This window comes from Chiloscyllium punctatum, chromosome 1 (assembly GCF_047496795.1).
Source record: "Chiloscyllium punctatum isolate Juve2018m chromosome 1, sChiPun1.3, whole genome shotgun sequence".
NCBI lineage: Eukaryota > Metazoa > Chordata > Chondrichthyes > Orectolobiformes > Hemiscylliidae > Chiloscyllium > Chiloscyllium punctatum.
The window spans coordinates 78,546,043-78,572,444 of NC_092739.1; the positions used below are offsets into that span (position 1 = coordinate 78,546,043).

The 26,402-nt window shown below is 38.6% G+C and overlaps 2 protein-coding genes across 6 annotated transcripts in view; both read right to left on the bottom strand.

Moving 5' to 3' along the window:
- LOC140478730 (phosducin-like protein 2) overlaps nt 1–3,121 on the bottom strand; it is a 29,590-nt gene extending 26,469 nt beyond the window's left edge. The window contains exons 1-2 of the mRNA XM_072572045.1: nt 3,068–3,121; nt 837–863 (exon numbers count right to left, since the gene is read on the bottom strand). Coding sequence (XP_072428146.1) covers nt 837–863; nt 3,068–3,121 — 81 coding nt within the window. The remainder of the gene's footprint in view (nt 1–836; nt 864–3,067) is intronic.
- Nucleotides 3,122–10,690: 7,569 nt separating this feature from the next.
- Nucleotides 10,691–26,402, bottom strand: part of nmu (neuromedin U) — a 33,551-nt gene continuing 17,839 nt past the window's right edge. For 3 of the 5 annotated variants that reach the window (XM_072579712.1, XM_072579693.1, XM_072579682.1), the window contains 4 exons: nt 24,965–25,039; nt 23,346–23,399; nt 19,182–19,220; nt 10,691–11,181 (listed from right to left, as the gene is read on the bottom strand). In XM_072579712.1, the coding sequence (XP_072435813.1) occupies nt 19,185–19,220; nt 23,346–23,399; nt 24,965–25,039 (165 nt within the window). In that variant the 3' untranslated portion in view covers nt 10,691–11,181; nt 19,182–19,184. The remainder of the gene's footprint in view (nt 11,182–19,181; nt 19,221–23,345; nt 23,400–24,964; nt 25,040–26,402) is intronic. The other 2 variants (XM_072579702.1, XM_072579722.1) reach the window with 2 other exon arrangements.

A 26,402-nucleotide genomic window follows, 5' to 3' on the forward strand; every position in this document is an offset into this window, starting at 1 on the left:
ACGGCTGCAACATGACCTCCCAACTCCCGTACTCAACACTCTGACCAATAAAGGAAAACATACCAAACGCCTTCTTCACTATCCTATCCACCTGCAATCTACTTTCAAGGAGCTATGAACCTGCACTCCATGGTCTCTTTGTTCAGCAACACTCCCTAGGACCTTACCATTAAGTGTATAAGTCCTGCTAAGATTTGTTCCCCAAAATGCAGCACCTCACATTTATCTGAATTAAACTCCATCTGCCACTTCTCAGCCCATTGACCCATCTGATCAAGATCCTGTTGTAATCTGAGGTGACCTTCTTTGATGTCCACTACACCTCCAATTTTGATGTCATGTTCAAACTTACTAACTCTACCTCTTACGTTCACATCCAAATCATTCATATAAATGACAAAAAGTAGAGGACCCAGCACCAATCCTTGTGGCACTCCACTGGTCACAGGCTTCCTGTCTAAAAAACAACCCTCTACCACCACCAAATCAGAAAGCCAGAAAGAAAATATGAGCATAGTTAAGTACGACAGGCAAGCGTAACAGCCCACATTCCCAGTTTTGACAGGTGGGCAGAATTGAAATCACGCCTTTGATTTAATAATTGCAATCTGACTGAACCATATAAACAATTCTTCACCAATACCATCCAGTTGGTATTTCTTATTTACGAACCACTCAAATGTGACAATCAGATTTTGGATGACACCAAATAATTCAATTAGAATGCATATAGAAAAGGACATTTTTCACTCTACTAAAGGTTTGAGGGATTAATGGATAGTGCTGTACTCCAGTGCACATAACGTGTTTTTAGACAATTCAATTCATTTTGTTACCTGCATTGTATTTTCCCTTTCTTCTTCCTGAAAGATTTATCCACAGCAGAAAATTATTAAAGAATCAGTGTGAAAACTTATGCAATTGTGTAAAAATAGTTTTGGCTAGAGACAGAAACAGTCTTTAAACAAAATGCAATCCATTTCAAAAGTACTAAAATCACTGGAAAGCAATAGTACTTGAGCCACTGAAACCTTTTCATCAAATGATTAAGTTGTCAAGTAACTGTCCGATAACTGTAAATAAATACGGTACATCACAATGAAACATTCCAATCCTAGATCTCTGCAATCACAACAATCCTGGTTTGAATTTATACTTACCCGATGATGTCACAATATATTATGGTGACAGTGTTACAACTATTGAGGCAAAATAATCCCTCTGATGAATAATTACCTGACAGAAATCACCTCAAAAACACCCAGAGCTATTTTTGAGAATCATAGAATATTAGGATACAGAAGAAAGTCATTGTTCCTATTGTATCTGTGCTTCCTTCGAATAATTATTCAATTAGTCTCACTCCCTTGATTACCCCATATCTGTGCACATTTTTCCTTTACAAGCATGTGTCTAAATCACCTTTGGAAAGTTATCATTATCTTCATGATATGTCTGCTATATGTGTTATACACTGTAAGCAGTTACATTTAAGAAGTGATGGTTTATCTTAAAAATGTACTTGCCTCCTTCCAAAGCAGGTGCAACTGCATTGGCACTGGTGTTCTAAACATCTGATGGCTGGTTAGTTTCTCCAATGACTGAATAATTGCTTAAGGCATGCCAACGCAAAGAAATTCTGTGTAGTGCTCACAGACTTGTCTAGTTGAGCTGAATATTAACTGGGCAATTGTCCGGTAAGTTCTGCGGCATATGTACGTTTGGATTCAAGGTCTATTTTTAACTGCTACACCAAAAGCTTAGTATTAATTCTAGCAAAACACTCTGAAGATAAAAATAAAGCTTTCCTGGCCTGTCCTGATTGTATCAAATCTCCTGAGTTGTGAACAGCACGCAATACTCTAATAGTGGTCTGAACAACATTCTTTGCAGTTCCAGCATCACCTCCTTGCCCTTAAGCTCTATGCTTCAGCTAATAAAGGCAAGTGTGAGAAACAAAGCTCACGTATCAATAAATTTCAGTTCAAGTCAAATTCTGAAGCAGCAAATTTTATTGAAACGTTCTTGCAAGACGGGTGTCTAACAAGAAGGCACACCGGTCCAAAAATTACTTCACAATTTATACAGTTTAATTGAGTCTCTCTTGGTACTTCCCCATTTAACTTCATTGGCCTAACATATTATGTGTCAAACCTAGCACTATTCCCTATTGTATTCCACCCCTGACTAGCTGCGCTCCGCCCGTGTTTACTTCTCCCACTACTCTAAGCCTGGCGCCCCTTACTCTTGTTTGTTTAATCCCTTATTTGCAACTAACTTGGCTCGTTCTGGTGCCTACGTGAAGGCAATCTGCTGAGCTGCCATGGCTCAGTGTCCTTTCACTCCTACTATCCTCCTTATCTACTTGTCCGTAACATATTCCATTGTTGCTCATCCTAATTTAAACTGACTCCCTTCATATAGTTTCATCTTTGCATGCAAGTTTAGCTAACCCAGATCTTTGCTGAAACAATTATACAATTGTGTAAGTTAGTTCATTACCTTGCAGAAGCATTTATAACTTCAGAAGCAACATTGCTTTATCTATATCCCACAGCAAGTATCCCATATGCTTTCTTAACTATTATTTCTACCTATCCCACTGCCTTAAAGGCCCTGTGGACATGCATGCCAATGCATCTCTGATCCTTGGTCCCTCGAACATTCCTACCATTCATCATGTATTCCCTTACCTTGATTGTCCTGCCCAAGTGCATACCACAAATAGGAAGAGCCCCAGCACTGATCCCTATGGGACCCCACTGGACTCCAGATTCCAGTTAGAAAAACATCACCCTCTGCTTCCTGCTTCATTACAGCTTGCCAATTTGAAAAGGATTGATTTATGCCAATTCTTTGCTTCCTAGTAAAGCCAGCCAATTTTCTATCCGTGCTAATATCCTAACCCCTATGGCACGAGTTTTTATTTTCTGCAAGAACCTTTCTGGAAAGCAGAAGTATAATGCATCCACCAGTTCTTCTATCTCAAAGAAGTGTTACACCCTCAAAGAACTCCAATATATTGGTCAAACATGATTTTCCCTTTTACATGACTCTGCTGAATTACCTTGAGCTTATCCAAGTGCCCTGCTATAATTTCTTTAATAATACTTTCTGACATTTCCCCATGATAGATATTTTTGAACTAGCTTTCTGTCTCCCTTTTCTTTTGAATAAAGGAGTTTAATTCACTCTCTTCCAATCTAATGGGATTTTTCCAGAATCAAGGGAGTTTTTGACAATAAAAACCAATGCATCAACTAGCTCATTGGCCACTATTTTAAGGACCCTGGTTGTCAATTTCCTGTGTTCCTCCCTCCCTTCCATTTCCTGAATTATCACTGGTTTTGGATGTTGTTTGTATCCTCTATAATGAAGACTGATGGTTCAATTCATTTGCTATTTCTTTATTTTCTGTTATTAATTATCTAGTTTCACTTGTTATTGGTTCACCACTCACTTTGTTAACTCTTTGTTTTTAAGTATTTACAGAAACTCATGTTCTGTTTCTTCAGTTCTGGCCAGCTTTCATACAACTCTAATTTTTGGCTTTATTTACTTTTTTGGTCATTCTTTGCTGTTTTTAATATTCTGTTGTCTGGTTCCTCTTGAAACAAGTTACAGACAACTCCAACCAGAATGTTATGAATGAATTTGCCCAGGTGTCCCACAATACCAAAGCGCCCAAATCAATACAAACACAAGCTGGTACTAAAGTAAAACAGTCCATTTTATTAGGAATAAAATTACAATAATCTTTAATATCAAACATACTATCCCTATTCTAATTTGGCCCCTTAAGGTTACAATACTTCTGGAGTCATTGTAAAGTTATGCAGTCGGTCTCTCTATGGCTCAGTTTCTGGGTCTGCAAAGCTGCTTTCTTCCTCTCTCTGGATGGTCACCTGGTCTCTGCCTCTTGCCATGCTGTTCTCCTGAGAAGGCCTCAGACGATTCAAGAGAGTCCCAAGACAGAGGTCGACAGGTAAACTCTGTTTTTATACCTTTTCGATGGTTTTCTGGAACGTTCTATAGTTCTGACCAATCAGGGAAATACACTTAATAGTTTGAAACAAGAGCCAATCACTTAGATGGCAACGTACTGTTAGCTTCTTTGTGTAGCAGGACCCAGTGTATTTCTGTCTGGGCATTCCTTTATTTAGTGGATAAGTTGTTGGGGGATATGTCTGTCCAGAATAACTGTTGCTTTTTACATTATACTAATGTCATTAGCATTTGGCTGCTGTGTTTGTAGTGTGTCTACTGTATGGGTTTCGTGATTTCAGTTTTACTTGGCGTATGTAACCAGCATCCATTGCAGTTTGGCCAAGTTAGCAATCTATCTGTGATTCAGCAGCCAGGAGGTTGCTACAATTCCATTCAACTTTTGGCTTGCCACCTGTCTTTGCACATTGATGGGCTTTTTCATTTACTTTGACAGGATCTTTAACATTTCTGGTTAAACATGGATACTCTGTCTGTCCCTTGAAATTTTTCTTGCTTGCTTGAATGTATTTATTCTGTATACTCTGAGTTATCCCATTAAATGTCTGCCACTGCATTGCTATTGACCTATCCTTTAACCTCTTTTGCAAATTCACTCTGCTGTCATGCCGTTCACAATTTCTCTTATTCAATTTTTTTTTTAAAAAGTGGTCTTAAGCCTTCTCTCTCCCTCACACAAAATGTAAAGTTCAACTGTATAATGATTGCTGCTACATAAGGAGTGTCTCCACTATGATCATTAGTTAATTCTATCCCATTAAGCACTTCTCAGCAGGGAGTGGCCAATGGTCGCTTCCCTGGCATCATGTGGAGTTGTGTAGTGTGTCTGGTCTGGTCCCGTGGAATTATCCGCCTTTATGCATTTTAAGACGTCCAGCACCTACTCTTCTGTAATATGGACACTTTTCAAGATGATTTGAATGTGAACATAGGAGGTATGATTAGTAAGTTTGTAGATTACACCAAAATTGGAGGTGTACTGGACAGTGAAGAAAATTACATCAGTGTACAACAGGATGGGCCGAGGAGTGACAGGTGGAGTTTAATTTAGATAAATATGAAGTGCTACATTTTGGAAAGGCAAATCAGGGCAGTACTTATACAATTAATGGTGAGGTCTTGGGGAAGTGTTGTTGAACAAAGAGGCCTTGGAGTGCAGGCACATAGTTCCTTGAAAGTGAAGTCGCAGGTAGATAGGATAGTGAAGAAGGCATTTGACATTCTTGCCTTTATTGGTCAATGCATTGAATATAGGAGTTGGGAGGTCAAGTTGCGCCTGTACAGGATATTGTAAGGCCATTTTTGGAATACTGCATGCAATTCTGGTCTTCTTGCTTTGTAAGGATGTTGTGAAACTTGAAACAGCTCAGAGTTACAAGGATGTTGCCAGGGTTAGAGGCTTTGAGCTAAAGGGAGAGGCTGAGTAGGTTGGGGCTATTTTCCCTGGAGCACGGAGGCTGAGGGGTGACTTTATAGAGGTTTATAAAATCATGAGGAGCATGGATAGGCTAAAGAGACTAGGGCTTTTCCCTGGATTGGGCAAGTCCAAAACTAGAGTATTTACCAGCATTTGTACCACATCCCTCTAAATCCTTCCTATTCATATACTCATCCAGATGCCTTTTCACTTGTAATTATACAAGCCTCCACCATTTTGTCCAGCAGCTCATTCCATACATGCACCGCCCTCCACATGAAAAAAGTTGCCCTTTAAGTCCATTTTTAATCTCTCCCTCTGACCTTAAAATCATCTTAAATTCAGACATTTAAAAGACGTCAGGATGAGTATATGAATAGGAAGGGTTTAGGGGGATATGGGCCAAATGCTGGTAAATGGAACTAGACTAATTTAGGATATCAGATCGGCATGGACGAGTTGGACTGAAGGGTATGTCTCCTTACTGTTCATCTCTATGACTCTACATCAGGTCTACTGATGTTTGCTGTATGATTGCCCTCAAAACACCACTCAGACCGTGAAGAATTTGCTACCACAGAAAGCAATGGGGCCAAAATATTGAAGGAGTTAGATTAAGCACTTGGGGCTAAAGAAATCAAAGGATATGGGGGCAAAGTGGGAACTGATTGTTGACCTGGATAATCAACCATGATCACATTGAATGGTAGAATAGGCTCAAAGGGCTGAATGTCATACTCCTATTCCTTTCTTTTATGTTTCACTGTTGTTTTAAGAAAAAAGTATTCCCAAAAGTATCCTATGAGCTCTTTATTGAGGTTACCCTTGCCTATTTGATTTATCCAGTTGATATATACAATAAACTCTCCCATAGTTATGACTGGGCCTTTTTGTTACATTTTCATTATTTCTTCCTTTATGCTCTGCCCGAACATGTGGTTACTGTTCGTGGCCTCTGCACCATTCCTACAAGTGACTGTTGCTTTTATTATGTCTCATTTTTATCTAAACTGTTTCCACCGTTTCTTAAACTTCAAGTTGTTTCTCTCTATTGTACCAATACAACCTTTAGCTAAGAGAGCCACCCTTCCACTTTTTCCTAATCTCCTGCTATTCATAATGTCTTGTACTCTTCAAGATTCGGGTCCTAATACATGCTATCCTACAGCCATGTCTCTGTACTGGGTGCTAGATCATACTTATTTATTTTTATTTTCACTCTCACTTCATTTTTTTTTCAAACATTTTGTCATTTAGATTTAATTTTATCCTTTTACTCTTTGTAATTTCTAGTCTTATCTGTTGGTTGAGTTTTAGATTTGTATTCTATCTCTTCCTGTTACAATTAGGTTACCTTTCCACTGTTAGTATCTTTCTCTTTGGCCTTGATTCTTTGGATTACCAGTTTCCCCAATTTGATTCTTTGCCTTCACTATTTGATTTAAAAGCTTCTCTACTTCTCTAGTCATGTGGTTGTTAAGAATATAGGCTCCAAGACAGTATAGATGCCACTTTCCCCAGTGCAGGTGTCAGTGTCCCTGAACTGGAACAGTCCTTTCCCATGCCAGTCTTTGAGCCATGCATTAACCTCTCATATCTGACTTGTATTGTCCAAGTTTTCTCTTGGCTGTAGAAATCAGACTGAAACTCCTCTGCATCCTCGTCATAGTTGACCCACCCACTCAGCGTTGTGTTATCTGCAAGCTTAGTGATATTACATTTAGTTCTGAAGAAGGGACACTGGACCCAAAATGTTAATTCTGATTTCTCTCCACAGATACTGCCAGATCTGCTGAGCTTTTCCAGCAATTTCTGTTTTTGCTTCTGATTTCCAGCATCCACAGTTCTTTTGGTTTTTATTTATGTAGTTCCCTCATCTAAACCATGAGTACCTATTGTGAGTAACTGAGGTTCTCTATCCATGTCAGAACACAACCTACATCTCTTGTGTGAAATGTCATCAAAAGCCTTCTGAAAGCTGATGTAAACATTCCAGGATTTAGATGTTTCAGGCGAAGTAGAGAGGATATAAAAGAGATGGCGGAGTTGCCTTAGTTGATAAAGCAGAATACCACAGCTATACTGAGGGAGCACACCTTGAAGGGCTCATCGAGCAAGGCTTCATGGATAGAACTCAGGAATTGGAAGGGTTCAATCGCTTTGATGGAGTTGTACTGCAGCCCTCACAACAGCCAGTGTTGTAATAGAGGAATAGGTATGTGTACTGGGTTATGGAAAAATGTAAAAGCAACAGGGTTGTTGTGATAGGTGACTTTAATTTCCATATATTTATTGGGAATCTACTGTTGTCAAGAGCTTGGATGGAGTAGGAGTGGGGGCTAGTTTGTTAGATATGTCCAGGAGGATTTGTTGATGCAATATGTAAATAATTCAACTAGGGAAGGAGCCATATCAAACCTGTATTGGCCAGGTGATCCATGTTTCAGTGGGGGAGCAGTTCAGGAACAGTGACCATAATTCTGTAAATTTTAAACTACTAATGGATATGGATGAGTAATCCTTGGATGAAAGTACTAAACTAGGGAAGGCTAACTACTACAATACTAGTTCAGAACTAGGAAATATAGATCGGGGGCAGGTGTTTGACGGTAAATCCAAATTTTCACTTGGGAATCTATTAAAGCCAAGTTGATTAGAGTTCCGAACCAGCATGTTCCTTTGAAAGTGAAGGATAAGGGTGGCAGGATTCAGAACATTGAATGGCAAAAGAAATTGAGAGCTTAGTCAAAAAGATTGCATAAGGTTTAGGAAACTGAAGAGAGACAGAGCCCTTGAAAAATATAAAGATACCAGGAAAGAACTCAGACAAGGATTTAGGAGAGTTAAAGGAACTATGAAATGTCTCTGGCAAACAGAATTGAAGAAAATTCCAAGGCATTTTATACATACACAAGGAGCAAGAGGGTAACTAGGGAAAGAATAGATCCACTTAAGAACAAAGGAGGGAATCTGTGTGGAGCCTGAGGAAGTGGGTATTCACAAAGGAGAAAGACATGGTGGATGATGAGTCTTGACAGGAGTATGTTGATATTCTCAGCATGTCAATATCAAGGAGGTGGTGTTGGGTGTTTTGAAAATCATTAAGGTATACAATTCCCCAGGACCTGATGGGATCTATTCCAAAATGCTGAGGGAGGTAGGTGAGGAAATTGCTGGAACCTTGTCCGAAATCTTTGTATGCTCTTTATTCACAGAAGAGATTCCAGCAGACTGGAGGATAGCCAATGTTATTCCTTTGTTTAAGAAGAGCAACAAGAATAATCTGGGAAATTACAGGCCTTACGTCAGTGATAGGGAAAATTCTTAGTGACAGGATTTACTTACATATGGAAAAATATGAACATATTAGCATTTGGCAGTGGGGTTTGTACGGTAAAAGTCATGTCTCAAACTTGATTGAGTTTTTTGAGGAATTGGCAAAGTTTGAAAGAGATGTAAGAGGCAAGGCTTTTACACAGAGGGTGGTAAGTACCTGGAGTGTCTGCCAGAGGAGATGGTGGAGGCGAATACAATAGCAACATTTAAGAAGCATTTTTACAGATACATGAATAGATAGGAAATAGAGAGATACTAGAGGTAAAAGATTTTTTACTTTTAGAAAGGTATCAGGTGTTGGTGCAGTTTTGCTGGGCCGAAAGGCCTGTATGTGTTCTGGACTGTTCTTTGTTCTTCTTTGTATCACCTTTTTCGACAGGTATCAGAACACAGATACATCAGCCACGATCTTATCAAATGCCCAGAGCAGGGTCGATGGGCCACATGGTCTACTTCTACTGCTATTTTGAAACTTTTTACATATGTTAAACCTGCTGTTGACCTACCTTTTGCTTTGCTACTTGTCTTCTTTTGCCTTTCACTATCATCTCTCTTGGTACTTAATCTCTTCTACATTCCACCCTTTCAAAGAATTTCCTCAAGGAAAGGGCACCACTTGGTTGGAATACATGAAGTCAGAATCCCCGTCCAAGGGACAGTTCAGGCATTTAGCTCAAATGTGCCACATAGCATAAACGTTTGCAGATATATTTTTCTTGCTTAGCATTTGCACTGGTTGCATTGATGGCAACGCAGTAGCTTGGTGTGATACTCCTGGAATAGACTGTGAGTTGGTGGTGTTGGTGGGATTGGAGCCCATTGTCGAGACCACCCCACCAATGTCAAGCAGAGCACAAGAAGTGACAATAAATTATTCAATTCAATCTTAATAATTGATCATTCTCCCTCCTCAATACATTTGTATTGAAATGTTACTAAAGCCAACGATGATGAAGTTGGAAACCTGACGGGACAGCAGTGTCAATCACTTGAGCTGCAAAAATATACTGATCTATTTAATTTCCTAGTTTCTGATTCCCGAAACTGGCTTAATGCCGTTAGCTGGTATTTGAGCATTTCAGGATTTGCAAAATACTTGATGAGCATAATGTTAGGATCATTTAAAGAGTAAGCTCTAGATTTCTCATCTTTTGCAACAAAAACTAACAATCCCACTGAAGAAGTCAACATAATCAAATAATGAAGAAACCACCTGCCATTTGTCTTTGCTGTATTTTAAAGTAACTACAAACTGGTGAGTTTAACATAATTAGAAATCAGATGTCTAGGCAGTGGAGGACAGAACTATAGCATCATCATTACACACTTACAAGCGTTTATTAACAAAGAAACACATTACATATTGTGCATGTCCAACATAGTTTTAGCCTGTAATATATATATATGCACAGGTGATGTCCACCATATTTAATGCAATGAAATACCCAATTGATATATAGTTAATAAGCAGTGCAATTTGATAAAAGAAACCAACTTGCAATCTGTTTGGAAATATCAGTAATTGGCAGCAATCCAGAAGTTGTCATAACATTGCCTCTCCATCATAAAGTATATGGGGTTGAGTTTTAATAGATGGGAGTGGAGGAAAGTGCATAGGAGGAGAGTTTATATTTGTCCACTGTAACTAGCCTTCTTACAGCTGTTTGAGGAATGGTGTAACTAGGGATTGAAATTTATCATGGAGAAAAGAACCAAAGTTTTTGTAGATGACCCAAGATCTCATTGCAAGACTGGCACCTGTTGCAATTGGAGGACAGCCACAGATGGGGTGAATGAGAGAACTATCCTCATAATTTCTTAATTGCAAAAAAATAGTATGGTGGCATAGAATAAAACACTGCAGGTATTTCACAGCACTTTTAAAGAATAAATCATCAAATCGGGGAATTTCTTAAGATAAAGACAAACAAAATCGTTATTAAGAATTTTAATTTAACTTGTACATGTAGTGATGGCATTGTAAACAGAGAATGGAATATAGTAACATGCAGCATATTACATCAATGTTTGGCCTTAAAGTGGTATTTACACACTAATTATAGTTAAGCCATAATTTACTAAAATACACTGTAACATTTCACTGATTTACTTTCAATTCTACTGGTACAATTCATAGTCTTTCCCCTCTAATCTTAAACTGATGCCCTCTAGTCCTCAATTCCCCAACCCTTGGGAAAAAAAACTGAGTGCATTCACCCTATCCATGCCTCTCATGATCTCATAAGGAAAACAACAATTTTTTTTAACAAAGCACATTAAGTTAGCATGCGCAGTACTTGAAAGACAAAACTAAGCAATTAAACAGGCCAGTGTAGAAGGGCGTATACATGGCTGCTTGTACATTGCTGTCTGCACACCAATATCATCATGTATGTCAATCATTGCTACAGGTATTCGTCTTCCTGCAAAATGAAATTATTGTAATAGTTACACAGTAAATAATCTCTTTCACTGGAGATTAGTTTTCAAATTACCTAAACCATTTAAATTAATTACAACTCCACAGAATTGAAAATGGTATTCACTGGCATAACACTGTTAGGGAGTCATAGAGTCCTACGGCACGAAGATAGGCCCTTTGGTCCAAACTGGTCCATGCCAACCAAAATGTCCATCCATGCTGACCCCATTTCCCTGCACTTAGTCCATATCCTTTTCTATCCATGTATTTGTCCAAATGCCTTTTCAATGTTGTTAATGTACCCGCCTATACCACTTCCATATACATACCACCCTCTGCAAAAAAAAGTTGCCCCTCAGGTTCCTCTTTACTCTTTCCCCTCTAATCTTAAACTGATGCCCTCTTGTCCTCAATTCCCCAACCCTTGGGAAAAAAACTGAGTGCATTCACCCTATCCATGCCTCTCATGATCTCATACACCACAACACAGTTCCCCCCTCCGTCTCCTAAGTTTGAAAGAAAAACGTCCTAGCTTGTCCAACCTCTACATATAACTCAGACCATTGCGTTCAGGCAACATCCTTGTAAATTTCTTCTACACTCTTTCCAGTTTAATAACATCCTTCCTATAACAAGGTGACAAAAACTGAACACAATATTTCGAGTGCAGCCTCACCAATATCCTGTATAACTGCAACATAACTTCCCAACTTCTATATTCAATGACCTGATTAATAAAGGCCAGTGTGCCAAAAACCTTCTTCGCTGCCCTGTCGACTTGTGACTCCACTTCCAGAGAACTGTGAACCTTAATTTCAAGAATCCTCTGTTCCACTACACTCCTTATTGTCCTTCACTGTGGGACAGCAGGATTTAAACTCCCATAAAGCTTGGCTTCAAATTCAGGGACGTCATGTAGAAGAATTAGAATGTCATCAACAAAGGTCTGTTGCCCCTTTCTAAAAAAAAACATACTGGATCATTTGTGCAAAATCAGAGCACAGAAGACATGAAACAGGAGCTCCATCTCACAACAACATAAGTAATATGAACTGGAGCAGGCTATTCAGCCATTTGAGTCTACTGCACCATTCAAATGAGATCATGGCTGAACATCTTCCTGAGGGGCAACTTTTTCATACAAAAGGATGGTGCGTATATGGAACGAGCTGCCATAGAAAGTAGTAGAGGCAGATGTAAAAGACATTTTGACAGGTACATGAATTGGAAATGTTTAGAGGGAAATGTTTCAAGGGATATGGGCCAAATGCAAGCAAATTAAACTAGGTCAGTTTAGGAAACCTGGTTGAGATGGATGAGTTGGGCCAAAGAGCCTATTTCCATGTTGTATGAGTCTAAGTAGGTTAGATGATGATACACCTAGTCATATTATCAGTGAAAATGTGCATCCATAGCACTGGGTTGCTTGGACATTTTGAATCCCAGGAAGGATTTTGAAGGAGCAGATGGCATTTTCAGTGGAAGAATACTCCTGTGTGAATACTTGTGTGAGTTTCTATATTGGTGAGACCTGAAATGATCATGCAGCGCAAACAGATCATGACATTGATTCACTGCAATACTGTTGACCCTGGTTCTGCCATTTTGCAGTTCAATGCATTGGTTCAGTACATCCAATAATGACACATGGCTGAACACACACTCAGCAGAAAAGGTTCCCACTAACTCTACTGAAAGGGATCATCAACTATTTATGGGTCAGTGACTAATGGGTTTGTACTGGTTGTTCCTGTTATAACCCAGTTAGGAGGGGTGATCTGATTCCTGTCATGTCCGACTCCTCCACTGGTCAGAAAAGCTTTGAATTTAAAAGTGGAGGTGAGATTGTCAAATTTAGCTCAATGTCAAAACAAGGCAGCCAGATTTGTCATGTAACAAATAAAGAAACACACACACACACACAATTACCCTTTATTCACATAGCCTTTGACAATAATGCTACCCATCACTGGGCATTCAGGGTCCCAATATCTTTGACTTGGCACTGAGGTTTTAAGCATCAGGCTCCTTTCAGTCTGGAATTGGAGATATTTGCAATGTCATACAGTTTACTATCCAATGTTACATGAGGGGGTGACTGAGACTTCCCATTCATAGAGAGCGAACTATATATTGTTGTCTTTTCTTGCCAGACATATTTAGGTTGATTGGTGTTACAGAGATTGCAGACTTCCCTTACTGCATTATTCCAGTGGTTGCACATGTATCATTTTGCAGGCACGGTGTGTCAAAGCTGAGCTGGCACATGAACTGTCACTGAATGAAGGAAATCAGTGGTCTCTATTCGCAATGAAAAATTTGTTTAAACAAGAAGCTCAACTTTGAAGTCAATTCAGTAGCTGAGTTTTTCTGCACAAATTCAGTCTGCATTCCAAGGACTTGAAGGCACGCTGAATACTAATGATGACATTCTCATCTAAAGTCAAACTGAAAGTGAAGTTCCAACACACTTGCATACATGTTTACAATGTCTTGGGAAATTTCACCATACACTGTACGAAAATAAGTGCTTTTTGAATGAAACCAGAAACAGCACTGTTGATCATAGCGTTCAGTGGATTATCAACTGATCAAATTGAAATTATTGCAAATTTGCAAATCCTGTGATTGTGCAGAAAGTCCAGAGCCTGTTAGGGGTCATTTCAATCCTGACCTTTTTATGTTGTCTGTTTCCACCTGCGATCTAATGAAAGAACTCGCAAAGTTGGAGTTGACTAAATTGTTCAAATAGGCTGCACATTGGATAAACCAGTGGTTATGAGCAAGTTGCACAAATGCCTCCAATGGTCCAAAAGAAAATACCCAGGCTGTGAGCCCAGTGGGTTTAGGTGCAGTGTTTGTGCAGAGAGACAAAGCTGGAAACACATCAATTGCCACAATATCAACTAACCACTAAAGTTGTAGAGGAATATTTGCAACTAGAGAGAGGTGTTGTCAATCGCTTCAGTATTTCACATTTTTATGGAAGTGAGTATAAAGTTATAATTGATTACAGACAACAGTCTTGTTTAACAACTCTTGTAGGAAATCATCCACTCTAATAGAGCATTGGATTTTTCAACTGTAAGAGCATGAATTTCATTTTGAGTGTCAGCCAGGCACACTCAAGCCAGTTAGATGCCCTTCACAATATCCACTGTCAGTTCCAGTAATGTGGAAAAGATTACTGAACAACATCCTAACAATGTAGGCCTAAATGTGGGGTCAAAGTCACTAAAACTAGCTGATGTCACAGCGTCAATAAAACAAGATGAGTTATCCCAACTATATATTATAGCTACTGATAGCCTGTTTACAAGCAAAGCCTCTCACAGACAAGATCTTCACAATATTTGAAATGAGCTCACCAGTCTTGTGTTACAAAGCAATAGCACTGACAATCTACTATCCTGGAGGGAATATGGTGTAGATATAGTACATGAAGATCACTGGGGAATTGTCAAAACCAAACAATTCCTTCAGGATAGGGTATGGTTCCTGGATTTGACCAAAAACTTAGTTTGGCATTCACCATGTCAAACAATTAAATGTTAAATCTTCATGATTCATTCAACATGTCAACTTGCTCACCAATGGAGTGAAGTTCGTGTTGACTTCACAGATTTTCTCATGGGCAAATGCTTGTTTGTTATCACTGATGATTCACAGTTGTGGAAATAGTTATGTCTATCTCAATGAAGGTAGTAATTCCAAAGCTTGATCAGATTTTCACTTTATTTGGAATCCCTTAGACAGTGAGAAGTGACAATAAACTCCCACTTAACAGAGCTGTGTTCAGCAACTTCACAAACCATGTGGAGTGCACTCATTGAAAAATCGCACCCTGCTGGCCGAGAAATAATGGATAACTCAAGACATTCATACACACAGCGCATACAAGTGCTGTGAGTAAACTGTGGAAGCTGAGGTTGGATTATTTTCTTTGCAATTATGACTTTGCAAGCAAGCCTCCTTGTGACTTCTGGAAGTGTCCAGCTACGCTCAACATCACACATCCAACACTCACACATCTTCCCACAGCTATCTCCCATAACTAATGATCAATAGGCAAACAGGCATGACTACGTACAGAAGGATCACATGAAAGTTAACACAGTATAAGATGAAAGTCAAAGTTGTACCACTAAAGCCAGAAGGTAGAGTGTTTGTGCAACATAGTGGGTCATGTTGGAAAGCAAATAATCTTGTGTGACATCCAGTCGTTTGTTGTGGTCAATGGAAAGGGATCAATGATCATTGCTATGTATGATTCACAAGTCATCACCAAGAATATATCATTCTTCAAAGCACTGAAAACACCATTCATGAGCATGGAATCTGATTTAAATATCAACAACGCACATGGAGAACGTGAGACAACCCCTGATGCTAGACTCAATTCCTACATCCATCCTGCTTTAGCTACTTTGCTGCAAAGTAAATTACTTTCAATCCTAGCAAATCTTTTATCTCATTCTACATGACTAAGCATAAATTCTGTACCACATATTAATGTTAAGAAAAGGAAATGGTGAAAAAATTATTGATATAATACATTGGTGAAGTTGAATGTTTAAATTATGTTTGACTTCTACTTTCAATGCAATTTATTTAGTTTATTGATTCAAGGTAAAGAAAATATGCATATCATTGCTAAAGAAGGGGAAGGATGCAATGTTTTTTATTGTTCATTTCAGCCCTCTATACTGATCTGAAGAAGCATGTGCAATATGCCAGCAGAGGGATTGAGAATATAAAGCAGTCACATTGCAGCAACAAGAGGCAGTCTATTGAATGTTTCTTCTTAAGAATTTGGTAGATACCATGTTTAATACATAGTGAATGCAATTCACATTGGTTCATGGTAGACAAATGGAAAATAATTGTTATGGGAATAAGGGGCTAAAAGAGGATTATGTATTATATTGAAGATAATGTTATCAATAATTTAATCTGGGGTTATTTGGTGTTTCAATCTATGAAACTATCAGATCAATCCTTTACTCAAATAAACAATGTATGTAAAGTCCTGATTGCATTGAAGGGATTTGTGGATTAGTTTACCTGCCACTGGCCATCCCTGCAAATTAATTAGGTAATGTGCCTTCTATTTAATTTGATGTAAACCCATCAGTATTTGTGCATTTAGGTCGTTAATTCAGAATCCTGGAAACATGGTCTGGTGTCTGGAAAACAGAAATGTTATCACTGCTACAGTCGTATCAATTTTGGGTTCCATTGATTATTTTTCAAAAAAAAATTTCCAGAACATTCTGAAGAAAGGTCACTGGACCTGAAACGTTAATTCTGCTTTCTCTCCATAGATTCTGCCAGACTTCCTGAGGTTGTTCATCAATATTCCAATTTATATTCTGTGCTAAGTTGGATAGATTCTTGATGCATAAAGAGTTTATAGTCTGTGGCAGGCAGGCACCAAGTAGAGAAAGACCACATTCAATGGCAGCTCAGGACCAATAATCTATACCTGCTTCTACTTCAGAGGATATTATGATCTTATTCCTTATGTCCATGGGAAAGAAGCATAAGTTTGATATTCTTGCTGTAAATGGCATTCCCATCAGATACCAGTATCCATAAATGTAAAATTCACAGCCTTGAAGTTCTGTATAAAAAGAGATTTTTACCTGTTCACTGCTCTAAATGTTCAGTTTATTGCTCAAATGGGGCAACTGCATAAAATGAAGTGGAACATAGGATCAAGAGTAAGCCATGCCTCCCCATCAACCTGTTTCCCATTCAGTGAGATCATGGCTGATCTGTGGCCTAACTCCATATACCTGGCTGATATCCCCTAATTCCTTTGCTTTAGAAAATGTGTCCATCGCAGATCTGATCCAGCATCCACAGCTATTTGTGCAAGAAAGTTTGAAACATCTACCATCCTTTGTGTGTAGAAGTGCTTCCTCAATATCTCTCCTGAACAGTCTAGCCCTAATTCTCAGTCAATGACTTCCAGTTTTAGAATCCTCAACCAGTGGAAATAATTTATCTTAAACTACCGTGTATTATCCTTTTAATATCCTGAAAACTTTGATCAGATCACCCTTAACTTTTTAAATTCTAGAGAAAACAGACCTAGTTTGTGTAATCTCTTCTCTTAACACCTGAAGTCCAAGTATTATTCTTGTAAACCTACATAACTCTCTCCAAGGCCAATATATCCTTCCTTAAATGTGGTGCCCAGATCTGCTAACAATACCGCAAGTGTGATCTAACTAGAGTTTTGTATAACTCTCGTGTCTTTGTACTCCAATCTTTTAAACATAAAGGGCAACATTCATTAGCTTTCTTGTGGTATAAAAGTAAGAAACAAGAGATAATATATGAGTAGAATGATTGAAGTAAATGTGAAAATAAATATCATATTAAAGAATGAAATAATAGTGAGAAAAGAGTTTAAAAGTTCAGGAGTGAAATAAGTTGTGCAGAGGTCATATTTAGGGATGAGAATACACAATAAATTAAGCTAAGGAGTAAATGTGAGAGTTTTGAAAGAGATTGGAACAAAGAACAAAAGAACATTACAGCACAGAAACAGGCGCTTCGGCCTGTGCTAATCCATATCCTCTATCTAAATCTGCCACCTATTTTCTAAGCATCTGTATCCCTTTTTTCCCTGCCCATTCATGTATCTGTCTAGATACATCTTAAATGACATTATGGTTCCCGCCCCACCACCTCCACTGGCAACGCATTCCAGGCACCCACCACCCTCGGTGTGAAGAACTTTCCATGTATGTCTCCCCTAACCGTTTCCCCTCTCACTTTGAACTTGTGATCCCTAGTAATTGAGTCGTCCACTCTGGGAAAAAGCTTCTTGCTATCCACCTGTCTACACCTCTCATGATTTTGTAGGCCTCAATCAGGTACCCCCTCAACTTCCTTCTTTCCAATGAAAATGATTCTAATCTACTCAACCTCTCCTCATAGCTAACACCCTCCATACCAGGCAACATCCTGGCGAACCACATGTGCACCCTCTCCTAAGCACCCACATCCTCTTGGTAATGTGGCAACCAGAACTGTATGCAGTATTCCAAATTTGGCTGAACCAAAGTCTTCTACAACTGTAACATGACCTGCCAACTCTTGTACTCAATACCCCACCCGATGAAGGAAAGCATACCGTATGCCTTCTTGACCACTCTACTGACCTGCGTTGCCACCTTCAGGAAATAATGGACTTGAACATCCAGATCTCTCTGTATATCAATTTTCCCCAGGACTTTTCCATTACTGTTTAGTTTGCTCTGGATTTGCATCTTCTAAAATCTAATTGTAGATAAAATTTACTTGGTATGATATTGTAAAAGAATGGTAGCGAATAAACAGCCTATTTGACATTGGTCAAAATTTCTCTGTCCAAAAGAAGGGAAATAAATATCAGGAAGAATATAAAACAACAGCAAGATTCACCCAAGTAATTTGCTCCCTAAGAGAATTGTGTGTCTACTTCCAGCACATGGACTGCAAGAGTTCAAAAAGACAGCTCACTACCACCTTCTCGAAGGCAACTAGGGACAGGCAATAAATGCTGGCTAGCCAATGATGCCGACATCCATGAGTGATTAAAAAATTATACGATAATATAATGTCAAACTTATTCCCAATAGAATCATTGCCGGTAGATAGCAGAAGGAACTGAATTATTTTCTATGATTGAATGGAACGGACCAGTGATCCTAACTTAGACACAGCACAATATCAGATATTAAAGCTTAATACAACTGGAAGTTGCTATGAATCCATAAACAGAAATCAACTTCAAATTTTATCACCAACAGAAAACAAAGCTCGCAGTGAAAACAAAATACATATCCTGAATTACGGAAAAAAATCATTAGACTGCACTAGAAAATGGCAATAAAGTAAACAGAATAATTAGATCTTGACAAATAAATTTTGTAAATGATTCAAATGATCACTTTGTAACTATCATTCCAACACGTGAGATTAGATTACTGATTTGAAGAAAAGTACCTGCTAGCGAAAACTAGATGATCTTCTTCCGTTGCGTGGCTAGAGAAAGTATATAAAACAAATAATGAATTATCTATGGAAAATTGAGCTTTTGAAACTGTAACCATAGGGCCCCTGAGATTGCCTGTCATAGTGTTAGTCAAAGACAGTCAGACTCAACACTAATAATCTGTATTAAGATACATTAATGAGTTTTGAGAAGATTTGTAGTTCAGGTTGAGGTTCTGGATATAAGTTTGCTCACTGAGCTGGAAGATTTGTTTTCAGACATTTCATCACCATACGGGGTAACATGATCAATGAGCCTCCGGTGAAGTACTGGTGGAATGGCCCGCTTTTTACTTATGTGTTTAGGTTTCCTTGGGTTGGTGATGTCATTTCCTGTGGTGATGTCATTTCCTGCTATTTTTTCTCAGGCAGTGGTAAATGGGATCGAAGTCAATGTGTTTGTTGATAGAGTTCCGGTTGGAATGCCACGCTTCTAGGAATTTTCATACATGTCTCTGTTTGGCTTGTCCGAGGGTGGATGTGTTGTCCCACTCAAAGTGGTATCGTTCCTCACCTACGTGTGAAAGTTACTAGTGAGAGTGGTTCATGTCTTTTTGTGCCTAGTTGATGTTCATGTAACCTGGTAGCTAGTTTTCTGCCTGTTTGTCCAATGTAGTGTTGCATATTTTGTAAATGACATTAGTTTTGCTTGTTGCCTGTATAGGGTCTTTCAAGTTCATTAGCTGCTGCCTTAGAGTATTGGTGGATTTGTGGGTTACCATGATGCCAAGAGGCCTGATTAATCTGGCAGTCATTTCCGAGATGTTTTTGATGTAGGATACAGTGGCCTGGGTTTCTGGATACGTTATGTCTACTTGTTTCGGTTTGTTGCTGAGAAATCGGCAGACTGTGTTCATTGGGTACCCGTTCATGAATATACTGTATAGATGAAATTCCTCTGCTCTGTGTAGTTCCTCTGTGCTGTAGTGTGTGGTGGCTTGTTGAAATAATGTTCTAATGCAGCTTCGTTTGTGGATGTTAAGATGATTGCTTCTATATGTGTTGTTTTCCTGTAGACGCTGGTTTGAAGTTCCTCATTGGCTGTTTGCTGTAGTACAACATATAGGAATGGCAGTTTGTTGTTGTTTTCCTCCTCTTTAGTGAATTTTATGCCAGTAAGGGTATTGTTGATGGTCTTGAACGTTTCCTCCTCTAATTTGTTTTGTTTAATGATGACAAAGGTGTTATCCACATAGCGGACCCAAAGGTTGGGCTGAATGGTTGGCAGAGCTGCTTGTTCGAGTCTCTGCATAACTGTCTCTACTAAGAACCATGATACTGGAAATCTCATGGATGTTCTGTTGGTTTGTCTGTAGGTTTTGTTGTTGAAGATAAAGTGGATGGTAAGGCATAGATCCACTAACTTGATATTGTCCTTGCTGATGAAGCTGGTGGTGTTTGGTGTCTGTGTCTTTGGTTTTTCTAATAGTGTAGCCAGTATTTCCTTGGCCAGATTGATGTTGATGGATGTGAATAGGGCTGTTACATCAAAGGAGACCATTATTTCATTCTCTTCTACCTTGCTGTCTTTGATGGTCTTCAGAAATTCATTGGTGGTGTGGATGGAGTGGCATTAGTCTTCTCCTAAGTGTTTTAGTATGTGGTATAGCTCTTTGGTTAATCTGTAAGTTGGTGTTCTGGGTGGCGAGACTATGGGTCTGAGGGGGCTCCTGGTTTGTGAATTTTGGGTAATCCATAGAAGAGTGGTGTGTTGGATCCATCTGGTTTCACTTTTTGGAAGTCAGTTTTATTTATTTCTCCAGATTTCTGAAGTCTTTTGAGTAGGGCTGTGATTCAGTTCTCCAGTTGTGGGGTCGGATCTATATCACTTGTTGGGAAGTGTTGGTATTTGCAAGCAGTGCATTTGCTTTCTAAATGTAGTCTCTTTGATTTAAAATGACTGTCAAGCATCCTATGTCTGCAGGTAGGATAACAATTTTTTTTATCATTCTTTAGTCTGTCTAGTGCTTTCCTTTCTTGTGTATTGAATATGTTTCCCTCCTTTTTCCTGCTTAATGTTGGTGTGATTATCTGTCCGATGGTATCCTGAATTTCTTCTGTGAGTTTGTTGTCTTTCAGTGTTGTTTCTATTGTTGCTAAGAAATCTTTCTTGTCCACATCCTGGAAGTTGTAATTTAATCCTCTCACTAAGATGACTTTTTCAGGTATCAGATGGCATAACGGTAGTCCACATACCCACCAACACACTAAAACAGCAGCTAATGAACTTGAAAGACCCTACACAGACAACAAGCAAAACTAATGTCATTTACAAAATACCTTGCAAGAACTGTAACAAACACTACATTGGACAAACAGGCAGAAAACTAGCCACCAGGATACATGAACATCAACTAGCCATAAAAAGACATGAGCCACTCTCACTAGTATCCTTATATACCATTGAGGAAGGATAACACTTTGACTGGGACAACACATCCATCCTCGGACAAGCCAAACAGAGACGCGCATGAGAATTCCTTGAAGCATGGCATTCCAACCGAACTCTATCAAAAATCTTGGATCCCATTTACCACCCACTGAGAAAAATTTAATTGAATTTATTGTCATGTGTACTGAGGCACAGGGAAAAGCTTTGTCTTGAGAGCAATACAGGCAGATCACATAGTTCAGTAGCATAGATAAGTAAATAAGTAAACAGTGGCAAAAACAAAAACATAGGTCCGGGCGAATGTAAAGAGTTTGTGAGTCCATTCAGTACTCTAACAACAGTAGGGTAGACACTGTTTTAAAAGCGGCTGGTGCATATGTTCAGGCTTCTGCACCTTCGCCTCGATGGTAGAGGTGGTAGAAAAACATTTGCCAAGGTGGAATGGATCTTTGAGAATGCTGGCTGCCTTTCCTTGACAACGGGCCTGGTAGATAGATTCAAGAGATGGGAGGTTGGCCTTTGCGTTTGACTGGGCTGAGTTCACCACTCTCTGTAACTGTCTCCGACCTTGAATGGTACAGTTGCCGTACCAGGTAGTGATATATCCAGACAGAATGTTCTCGATGGCGCACCTATAAAAGTTGACAAAGATATTCGCCATCATGTCAAATTTCCTTAGCTGTCTGAGGAAGAAGAGACATTGTTGGGCCTTTGGAACCAATTTGTCCACATGAGGAGTCCAAAAAAGCTTGTTTTGGATGACCACTCCAGGAGCTTGACACTCTCTCCACTCATTCCACGACTGTGCTGTTAATGTGTCGGGGGCATGAGTAACATCCCACCGAAAGTCAATAATGGGTTCCTTGGCTTTGCCAGCATTGAGAGCTAGGTTGTTCTCAGTGCACCATTTTTCCAGGTCTTCCACCTCCTGTCTGTAGTCTGTTTCATTGCTATCTGAGATTTGACTGACTATTTTGGTGGCATCAGCAAACTTGTAAATGGCATTCCACTGGTATTTAGTGATGCAGTAATGGGTATACAGTGAGTACAGTAGGGGGTTGAGTATGCACCCCAGTGTTGAGTGTTAGTGAGGATGAAATATTGTCCCCAATCTTCACTGAATGAGGCCTGTATGTCTGGAAACTGAGGATCAGTTGCAGAGTGTGGGGCTTAGTTCGAGATCAGTAAGTTTAGTAATCAGTCTCGAGGGGATAATAGTGTTGAAGGCTGAACTGTAGTCAATGAACAGGAAATGACATCACCATAGGGAATGATGTCACCAACCCAAGGAAACCTAAACACATACATAAAAAGCGGGCCATACCACCAGTGCTTCACCAGAGGCTCACTGATGATGCTACCTAGCATGGTGATGAAACATCTGAAAACAAACCTTCCAGCTCAGTGAGCAAACTTACATCAAGCCCATTAATATACACCAATAAGCTCAAACTTTGATGAATTATGCCAATTATAAGAACTTTAATAGCAGAATTATCAGAAAACCTATTGTACAGATACTTTGATCAATTTCTTTTCAATGAAAGTTCAGATGAATTAACATAGTTATGTTGCTGCATCATAACCTTGTTTTCAGCCCATGCCCCATTCCAATCCAAGTCCCCCACTGAGCATATCCTGGCCATTTAATGTATCTAAGTTTGGATGCAAATGCTGAGAGGTTTGCAGAATTGTTATGTGAGTTTACAGATTGTGGCACATACCCTAAACATAAAAAAGCCTCGACTTTGAATTCCACCTGGTCCTTGAAATTCTTCCTAAAACAAGAACAAAAAGAATTGAATTAATCCATAATATGAATGAGATATGTATTTCTAGTCAGTTGCACTTTTTCCAGACAATGGTTAAAATGGCACTGTAGTTTATCCTGTGAAATATATGAAAGTAACAATCTGCACCAATGTTGATGATTAGAACTTATCCATTGATTGTTACCAATAGTGACAAGCAGGAAGTTATTGAGAAAAAGATTACAACAAGGTCCTTATTATTAATGTTCAGTCTTAATTTGATATTATCTTGAGATCCATGTAACCGATACCCCATAAGGTAGATATTATATCCTCGATGATTGGGGTCTAGCTTTAGTATCTAGTCATGGAAATAGTTATGAAAGGCTGGAAAATACAAATCTCAAATTCTTTCTGTTTAATATAGGAATGTCACAGTTTAGTTGCAACATTTCCTAAACAAAAGGTCTAATTGGATTTTCTACAAAGTACTTTTAAAATGAAGCATTTAATGCAGCAGTAATGTGCTTTGGCAGTCAAGTGAGTCAGCACTTTAATGGTGTGTGAGAATTTTAATATAGGTCAGACAAAGAATAATTTAATAGAGTATTACTCTGTACTTATCCATTATCAATATATTAATCTGTAGTGTCCCAAAATGCAGAAGATTGTAAAATATGTCTGCACATAATAGGGATTTGAAGGAATTAATCAATTACACCATCTTAATTCTTAACTGTCGTAAAAGCAGTCATTAAATGTACTTAACTGTCACATCTCACTAAGTTACAGAAGTCTCATCCATTTATTGTAATAGAATAAACTTGCATTTATTTAATGTCTTTTACAACCTTAGAATATTGCAAAGTCTTTCATTGAGAGAAAGCAATGTTGATATCACATATTTATTCCGTTCACAGATTCATCTAAGTAATATCTCAGCTTAGAGAAATTTGAAGAATCTTTCTTGATGTATTGATGTATACCTATCGTTAATAAAAAATATAGTACCCGATTGGATCCTTTTCAGGGAGGTACGACGCTGACAGAGAATACTGGGTAGGATATTGTAGCCTCTAGCTTCTCGCCTACTTAAACTGATAGTTGGAAGATCAGATACAGCAGTCCTGAACTTTCCCTTTCATTTCCCACAGAGAGTCCTATCATGCTTAACACTCCACGTCATAAGTTTAGTACAATCAAATCATTTAACTCATAAAGAACTACCTACACATGGATGTACTAATTGGAGTTTAGCCATAGCCTAGAGTTCATTTTTAATAAGTGTATGGAAGTAAGGTTGAAGAATAGCTATGATCTTAAAGTTAGAAAACACTGAACAATTTTTAAGCACAAAATTTGAAAATTGACTATTGGACTCCTTAAACATTGCAAATGACAAATTTAGGGCAAACACTAGTTTGTCTGAATTCACGAAAGCAGAAACCACCTGACAATGGCTTCATCATTTGATGTCAACCTATTCACACTTACAGCTGTTCATTGGCCCAAATGACCATCTCTCCTTGGAAAAATAAACAAAGGTTAATGTCACAAGACAGTGCTGGCAGGATTACTAAAGAATTACGTACATCACCTCTGCCTTTCTTCATTCTTCTCTCATGAAGCTCAGGGACAAGTTGCAGCAAAGGATGCAGAACAGAGGACTGAGAGGACATGAACAAGGACATATGAGGAACAATGATCAACTGATCATGTGACACAACAGTACATTTTCAAAGAAAACCATGTCGACATGATGTGGAACAAAACAGAACAGACAAGCTGAAATGATTCTTGCTGAAAATTCACTTTCATAAAAATTTCCTGCAGATTATAAATCTGTTACTGACGAGCAGCAGAGATTTCTTTTAAAGTGACACATACAATGAGAATGCAATACCAAAAATTTAATATTCTTTGATTGATTTTTGAAAGATTGAAGTAGAAAAGACTCATATCATCTGTTTAAAGTTTCTTTCAAACACCCTGATCCATGCTTCAATCACCTCACACCACATCTTCATTCTCACAGTCCCTCCCTGAACAAACACAAGAGATTAAATAACTGCTGTTTTACTTCATCCCTTCTCACTGCATACAGCCCCAGAAAATTCTTTCAGGTAAAATATCAAGGACTTGTAACTATCACAGAGAATGCTGGAGAAACTGAGTTCTGAAGAGCAGTCATACTGGACTTGAAGCATTAACTCTGTTTCTCTCTCCACAGATGCCATCAGATCTGCTGAGTTTCTTCAGCTTTCTCTGTTTGTTTCAGATTTCCAGCATGTGCAGTATTTTGTCTTTAATCAAAGAATTGTACTTCTTCCAGTTTAGTGTATTGTATTTGCTACTCACAATGCAGTTTCCTATACACTGGGAGATAAATACAGGTTGGGTACTCATTCTGTGGAACATGTCTGTTTAGTCTGCATGCATAACAATCAGCTACCAGTTTAATTCTCCACTCCACTCCAATTCTGACCTCTCTGTCCTCATACTTATACAACATTTCAGTGAAGCTAAGAGCAGACTCAAGTATCAAAACCCTTCTTTTTATGTTTAGGCTCTTTACATTTTTCCAGATTCAAAACTCAGTTCAAAACATTTCAGATCATCGCCACATTTCCTATTTTATTGCACAACTGTTTGTGATGATGCTGACATTATCATTATGCTTCCTGTGGACACATATTTTATGCATTTACTTGTCCATTAACTTGCACCATCATCCCTTTTGCCATTTGATATCTTAGACATTAAACCCTATAGGATACTGTACCTTTGTTGTTTGCCTCCTCCCCAACCCCTTGCCCTTCCCTGTTTTAGTGCTTAAAAAAAATCTGTTGCAGCTCTAACTTTTTACAGTTTTGACGAAATCTCTTTAAACTGAAAAGTTAACTTGGCTTTTTCTTCCATAGATTTTACCTGACCTGCTAACTACTGACAATATGTTCCATTTTTAGTTCAGATTTCCAGTAACTGCATTTTGTTTTTGTTTAATACCTTGTTTACTTCAATGCTGATGTA